The 7,434-nt window shown below is 43.4% G+C and overlaps 1 protein-coding gene across 1 annotated transcript; it reads right to left on the reverse strand.

The window, feature by feature from the left end:
- Positions 1–2,828: 2,828 nt before the first annotated feature.
- Positions 2,829–6,254, reverse strand: id4 (inhibitor of DNA binding 4). Its single transcript, XM_086154818.1, has 3 exons — positions 5,637–6,254; positions 4,936–5,001; positions 2,829–4,231 (listed from the first exon to the last, which is right to left on the reverse strand). The coding sequence occupies exons 1-2, from the start codon at positions 6,030–6,032 to the stop codon at positions 4,954–4,956; spliced, it is 444 nt and encodes a 147-aa protein (XP_086010944.1). The 5' UTR covers positions 6,033–6,254; the 3' UTR covers positions 2,829–4,231; positions 4,936–4,953.
- Positions 6,255–7,434: the final 1,180 nt, after the last annotated feature.

A 7,434-nucleotide genomic window follows, 5' to 3' on the forward strand; every position in this document is an offset into this window, starting at 1 on the left:
CGTGGAAAATAACGGAAAGAGCTAAAAGCTGTTTGAAACGACCGTAAAAGGCCCACATGCTTCTTCTGTCTCACACCCAACAGACTGTTTGGCGCTAATGCTGCTGGGATGCGGGACAAGGCTCCGCTGCGGTCGCTTCTGGTCCCGACACACCGGGAATTATGTGTCAACATATGGCTGCAGCAAAGTCTAATGTATCCGAAGTGGTTTGGATGTGGGCAGACTGGCAGATCGTGCTGTTGTAACAGAAGTCATCTGTCCTGTGTGTCTACGCCGCACTGAAAATGCCATAAGGGATGTTTTACGATGAAAAAAAAAATAAAAATAGGTTGTAACTTAACTAGTGGCTTCATTTTCATGAAGCTGTAAAATACATTTTCTTAATGTAGGAAGCATCGTGTAAACATTTTCAAAATCTGTGTAGGAAATCATACGTCTCGTTTTACGACACAATTTTAAGTTGAGTATGTCCCGTTGAAAAATGAATTATTCACTTGTTATCCACACATTTTGAATATCAGTGAGTTTTTTATGCAGTTTTCATCACATTTAAGTGTATATTTACCGCTAAATATAATCATTTAGACTATTCCAGTTACAAATTCTAGAAATGGACCACGTATATTGTTTTGGAAATATTGTTTTGGAAATATGGTTTTAGAAAAAAAAAAAAAATATTTTGTGAAATATGTCAGAATCTGTTCCTTTTGAATACACTTTTGTCTTGGATCAACTGTCATTAATGGACTACTGTGTGAAGACCATCGGCCAGGTTCACCTGGGTGTATCTCCACTTTAAAAAACAAATTTAATGTCACGGAAAAATGCATTTGAGATGTTTGTGATCAAGTGTGACGGAGTGGCTGCCGAAGCCTCGTCTGAACCCTCGGGCCTGTGTTGCCACCGCTCAGGAAATTATTCCATCATATCGCGACGGTCTGCGTGTCAAGCTGGCCATCTGGGCTTTGACACATTTGTTCATTTTATTTATTCCTTTACCTTTTATCTGTCACGCACACAATAAGCACATTTCACATCACAAGGACAGTATTTGTCAAGGGCAGCGGGCCAGATTCTTTTACCGCCGACTGCAAAAGCACACAGGTGGCCCAGTCGGCTTATCCTCAGATGGCCACGGTGGAGAAGCGTGTCTGAAAGGTGTCTGTGACACCTACAGGGCGCTTCTGTTGTCGGGGACAAACACACACTCTAGGCCACATTCAGCAGGTCGGTGTGACAACTAAACAAGTGTCGGCGCGTCTACGAGAAAAATCCCGCGGCTCGTCGAGGAGGGAAGGATGTTCACATGCAACAAGGAATTGCGAGACTCTTGGCCGAACGGGATTGATGTTTTTTTATTTTTTTCCTCTGCTACTTCACTTTATGCAGTTTTCGGAAAAAGTAAACGTTTTATTTCAGAATTGAAAAGCGAGTGCTAAAGAGAAGATGATTTCTGTAGAAAATAAATCTTTAAGGACATTAATCAAAACAATCCTTTTTTTTTTTTTTTTCTCTTCTAGATTTTTGAAATATTTGAGATATCCAGCTGTTTCTACTTGAAGGTTCCCGTAAATCTGACAAGGCCTTGCAGCGGAAAACCAGAGAATAAAATTTTCAGCTTTGTGCTGTGTCTTTTCTTTTTTTTCTTTCACCTTTTTTTTATCAAAACTTGTTCTCTAATTTCACCTTTAAGCTGTAAATATTTCATCATTTTTTTTTAAAAGGTTACTTTTTGATGACTGATTTTTTTCTCGCCTCTCTTTTGAGGCAAAATTAATTCCCAAAAAAATTGAAAAAGGTCAATTAAACTCAAGGTTATCGGACCGCCGTGACTGATTCATTTATGCATGAACAGTCACTTAACCAGTGTTTTCAGAGCTTCACGACACTCTCTTGTTGTTCGCTTTTTGCTTTTTAAATTAACCAACAAACTCCCAAATATTCAATTAATTCATTGCATGTTGATCCTGTTCCAGAGCACAAATGAATGGCTGATTCCACACGAGGATATCATTCATAGTCTGCAGCTACAAATCTGATACTATAAACTTTATATAATACCAGAATACTTAGGATGAGTTTGCTTTTCCTGTTGCAGGAGGCTCAAAGAAGCGTATTTACCATTGTGAAAAGTTATCATTGGATCTGTTGACTCATAGCACCAGATGGGGTGAAAACCGACAACCGAGACAAAATAAATGATGTTTTTGTGATAAATTAAAACTCAGACCCCAGACATTTTCCAGGATCAGTTGACCCAGTTTTTCCAAAAGCAGGTTGCATTAGCGTCTCACACTTTTATAAAGTTCCCATTTAGAGGAAGACAATTTCCTGCTAGTAGAAAGCACCTGCATAGTTGTTGGCACACCTCAAAGTTGGCACTGGTTATTACGCATCTCAAGGGCTAAGAGACAGCTGACTTTATATTCATTACTATTATTATTGTCATATTGAATAGATGCAGTTCGGGTTCATAAATAAATTTTTCGTTTTACACAATGATGCAGAAACGCATTCGGGGGCTCTTCTCCCTCGCCTGTGTGAATTTCCCAACTATAATTTTTCGGCGTTTTGCAATCTGCTCCGAGCTGCGACCGATTAATAAAAGCCCTCATCGTTAAATCCGGCAAAACAGGTTTGGAAGCTCGAATTAACTTCGCAAATTATGCAACATCTTTATCCAGAGTTAATTTTCCACAAGACAAAACATTCACATTTTACCACGCGCCCTTTCCTTTTGCCTCATGATTTCTTTAGACAGCGTTGGCATTGAGCGTATTAAAGTGAGATGCCCCGTGAGACAAAACATGAGACGACACAATTCTTCCTGGAAACTTTAATTGTTTTGACAACTCCTCACAAGCCAGTGAAGGTCAAGTCCAACAGTGCAGCTGACAGTAATGTACAAGTGCCCTCTCACACTGGCAGGAGGGTGGTGAGGTAAATTCGGTGTTCAATGTCATTAAATATAAAGGCTTTTTTTTCTTTCTTTTTTTCTCACGTTACATTTACTATGGCTGCTGACTTTCCGACAGGGGAAATCATTTTTAATGTATGCTAAACAAACAAAAAAAAAAAAACGCTTGGTTACAATTAGTTGTTATTAAAGTCGGATTTTGTTCTTACATTTCCTTAATTTACGATCTAGGTTTCGTGATGTCATGGCAACATGGGGTTTTTTTTTTTTTTTTTTTTGACCACCTTGTGTCAGAAGTGCTGTAACTCGCCAATGTTTTCGAACAAGGGTGCAACTCAACAAATTCGAATCGGACCTTAAAAAATAACTCGCGCAGCCGGCCGCCCCGCATACACCACGTGGGTCGAAAAATGTCGTAGTTAATGAGTACAAAACATCAAGAGAAAGCTGAGCAGGGCAAATAACAGAACTGGTGTTGAAATCCACCGCATATCTACACAGGGAGGGCTGCTTCAGTGCACATTCAATATCCTCTGCAACGAGCCTGACATGCTACATATTAAACTATTCCAAAAAACATTGCAAAGAGTTAACTGATATCATCATGTGAGGACACAACCACGTTCATTCACTAAAGACTTAAAAGTGGAAACACATTATTTACATGACGACAAAAAAAGGTTTAATAAAAATATCTTATAATTACAATAGTCTATTTTGAGCATATAAGTATTCCTTTCACATACTTTTATAGAACATTTGTTTCTCTATATGTACAAGCTTAATTATCACGAATTGAATTGTTCTTTCTTTACAATATCAAACATTTTAAGATTCCAGGGACGACATCCCTGTTCAACACAAATCATCTATTTTAAACAATAGATGTCCAAAACATGTACAAGGATTTTTGCAGTTTAGTAAAGCTTTAAACTGGAGTCGCTGTTAAGTTTCTTTAAGCACAATTCACAAACAGTTTTCATACAATGTTGACAAATGGTTTTCCAACAAAAAAATGGGGATTCCACGTAATCACCCCTTTTCTTTTTTAGAAAAAAATTCAAATGATAAGGGCAACGAGAGATGGACGTAAACCGGAGGGGGGCGGGGGTGGGGTGGGGGGGTCTACCCACTGATTCCTTGATGTCTGGAATCCCCCGAAAGAAAAAAAAAAGCTCATTTATATATAGTGATTTTATTTGGGTTTAGTTCCTCCCAGCGTTCTGAAATTCCCTTGTGATTGTGCCTCCAGTTGGGTGTGAGTCCCCGGTGAAGCTTTGCTGGCTTTGGAGCGGTTCTGTGCAGCCTGCACACCTGTGGAGGGGATGAATAGAGGTGGGGGGTGAGCTGCGGAGCTCCAGACTGACTGGCGCCACCAACAAAACAGAGGCCATGCTTGATCAACAACCCAAAACAAACCAGGTCAAACAACAACCGCGCGGCTTCTCGGGCTGTTTGGCAAGGCCGACGACAGGCGGCTGAAAGCTTTCAAGAGAGTCCTGGAGGGCGTCTTACGCTGTCATTCAGCAGGTAAATGCTGCAGAGCAGGATTTTTATATAGGTGTGCCCGTTCAGTGCTATAAGTCGAACGTGAAACCCGGAGCTTCGGTGGAAGTGAGTGGGACACCCACGGAGAGAAAGAGGGAGAGAGCATTTGAGAATGAAACCAAGGGCAAGGTGAGGTTTTAACCCTCTCTTCTTCACAGATTGACACACCGGTGACAGTTATTGCGCAAAAGCACAGCTGCCTCAGAGGCTGGAGCCAAATTCATGTTCCTCAATTATTATTTTCCTAGACATCCCGAGGCCTACCCACAGCGCAACACACACACAGCCTTCAATAATCAACTTAATGGGATGCTTCAGTGACCAGGAGGGCTTTTATTTATTTATTTTACGCCCAGGCCGTATCTGTCTGATGAAAACACACACACACACACACACACATATATAATAACAGTGACATCAAAATATTTAAAAAAAAAAATCAAGAACTGGTGTAATTGTTGTGAACTTACCAATGCAGTGCATTTGTCTCAGCGGCATAAAATAGAGTCTTCCGGTTTTTTGACCATTGTTGTCCTCTAAAGGAAACAAAAAAAAAAAAAACAGAGACAGAAGAATTGAAAACAATATATGAATACGATATTTAGAATGTGTGTGTGTGTGTGTGGAGGAGATTGTGAAAGCGTGAAGCCTTGGAGAGAGCGGTGAGGGACAGTGGAGCGGCAGACAATGAGTCGGCTATATCTCAGATAATAAATTCTCTTATAGCCTATTGAATAACAAATTGGCCTTATTGTGCGCAGTGGAGTGGGCTGCGGGCTGGGGGTACTTCACCGATCCCGGGATTAGGTGGGCCTCTGACACGCACAACCATTATCATGCAAATCACGGTGTTCCGCAATCAAGTGCGCAGTCTTGCCGTTTGCGTTCTTTCCCATGAATAGTATATTTTTATTTATTTTTTTTCCTATTTTTACATTTATTTTGAAACGGATATCCGTGCGCTATCACCAAGAAGGACAATGACACACGTCGGCGTGTGTGTGTGTGTGTGTGGGAGGGTGGGAGGAGGGGGGGTTGACGCGCTTTGTCTAAGTGTGACCGGCTGTCTGGCACCGGGAGGTGATTCGGGGTCCCCCCCACCACCACCACCACCACCCCCGATGGATCCATCCCCCGCCCCCTCCACCACCACCACCATCACCACCCTTACCTGATGGTGGTCGACGTTGAGGACTGTCAGCGGTGTCCGGCCGGGGTTGGACGCCGGGGGAACGCAGGTCCTGCTCCGCTGAGGCTGCTGCTTGTGGAGGGAAGGGTGCGTCTCCAGAGCCAACTGCAGGTCCAGGATGTAGTCAATGACATGTTGGAGGATCTCCACTTTGCTGACTTTCTTATCCTGCGGAATGGTGGGCACCAGACGCTTGAGTCGGCTGTAGCAGTCGTTCATGTCGTACTGCAGGCAGAACAGGTCCTCCTCCTCCATCCTGCACCGGGCGATGTTCAGGCTCTGCTTCGACAGATAGTGCAGGGAGAGCTGGCTGCTGCTGCTGCTGCTGCTGCTGCTGCTGGAGGAGTCCTGGGGGTCGAATGGTGTAACAGCCTTCATTTTAGATTAACCACCGGGGGTAGAGGGAATGGGGGGGGAGGGAATTTAAAAAAAAAGGTGAAAAAATAAACTAGTAGAAGAGGGAGGGTGGTTAGAGGTTAAACTACAGCAGCGAGGGGGATGGGGGGGGGGGACGCGGTGAACTGAAGGCGGAATCGGAGTCTGTCAACACATCCCGTGGAGCTGCGCGGTTCCGCTCACTTTCAGCAGACTCAGTGTGCGAGGAATGAATAGATTGCCTATATTTATAGAGGAAAGGGGAGGCGCCAAGCCTGTCGGGTTGACAGATCGGGGAGAGGAGCTGGTCAATCACCGGCGAGCCCGGAGAAAAGCGCAGATCCCACATCAGCGCCGAGGATAAAAAAGGCGTGTCTCAGTCTGTGTGCGCTGTCTGTTAGTTAGGAGGCGTGTGTGTGTGTGTGTGTGTGTGTGTGTTTGTGAGAGAGAGAGAGGGGGAGTCAAAGAGAAAGGCGATTTAAAGGAGAGCATTTCCAATCACCATTCCTTTACAAAGAACGGGTATCTTCTTGTCGAATCTGCCGTTAATCCAGAAGTGACGGTCCCGATCCATCCACCGCCGATTACCGGGCTTCGTGCGTAAATTACGCATAGCCGCGTTTGCGCAAATTCATTGTCCAACAACGTATCCGGTTACTTACATTACAGAGAAAATATAGAGGTTTTAAAATGCAAAAAAGAAAAAAAATGAAACTGATGTGATAATAATAATAATCCGTGTAAACCAACGATTGCTCATTATGGTTTTGTACAGAGCGCATTAAATCAAATATCATTGGACCTCATAAGGGACTATATTCTCTGCAGTATAAACAAAACCTATGATCCAGTTGTAAGTAACATGTTTTTTTTTTTTTTTTTATTATTTTCACAGCAGACTGACTGTCACTGCGAGGGAGCCTGAATGGCTGAGTTTGGAGGCACAGACTCTTTGCCATTTCTTTCCCTTCACATTCCCTCACAGGCGTCCATTGAGTCGTGGTGTCAGGCAGACTGTCCGGCGCCACTTTGGGAACCCTTTCCTCCTCTCCTCTCCTCTCCTCTCCTCTCCTCTCCTCTCCTCTCCTGGAGGCCATGGAAGATTCAGTTCAACCTGAATCCTTAATTCTTCCCAGCCAGGTTTCATATGATGTGGGAGGTGTCAGGGATGACATCCACCTCGGTGGTTCTTTGGACACTTAATGTCCCAGAGTTTATGGGAACCACCACACCGCCCTCCGTCGTGAATAATGAAAGGCTCAAATGGCCTCCTCTCTCTGTTTCTCTCTTTCTTTCTGTTTTCCGTTGCCATGGCAAGTGACAGTTCAGCTCAGTAATGTGTGAGGCTATGTTTAGTTCAAGGACAACTTCAAAGAGTTGGGTGGTATGAATCTTTGATGGTAGC

This window comes from Fistularia commersonii, chromosome 11 (assembly GCF_037954325.1).
Source record: "Fistularia commersonii isolate RoL2024-O1a breed Wild chromosome 11, RoL_Fcom_v1.0, whole genome shotgun sequence".
Lineage (NCBI taxonomy): Eukaryota > Metazoa > Chordata > Actinopteri > Syngnathiformes > Fistulariidae > Fistularia > Fistularia commersonii.

Coding starts and splice junctions, on each gene's coding strand:
- id4 (XM_086154818.1), bottom strand. CDS start 6,032: ATGAAGGCTGTTACACCATTCGACCCCCAGGACTCCTCCAGCAGCAGC. Junction 5,002..5,636: donor TCAACGTCGACCACCATCAG/GTAAGGGTGGTG, acceptor TGTTTCCTTTAG/AGGACAACAATGGTCAAAAA.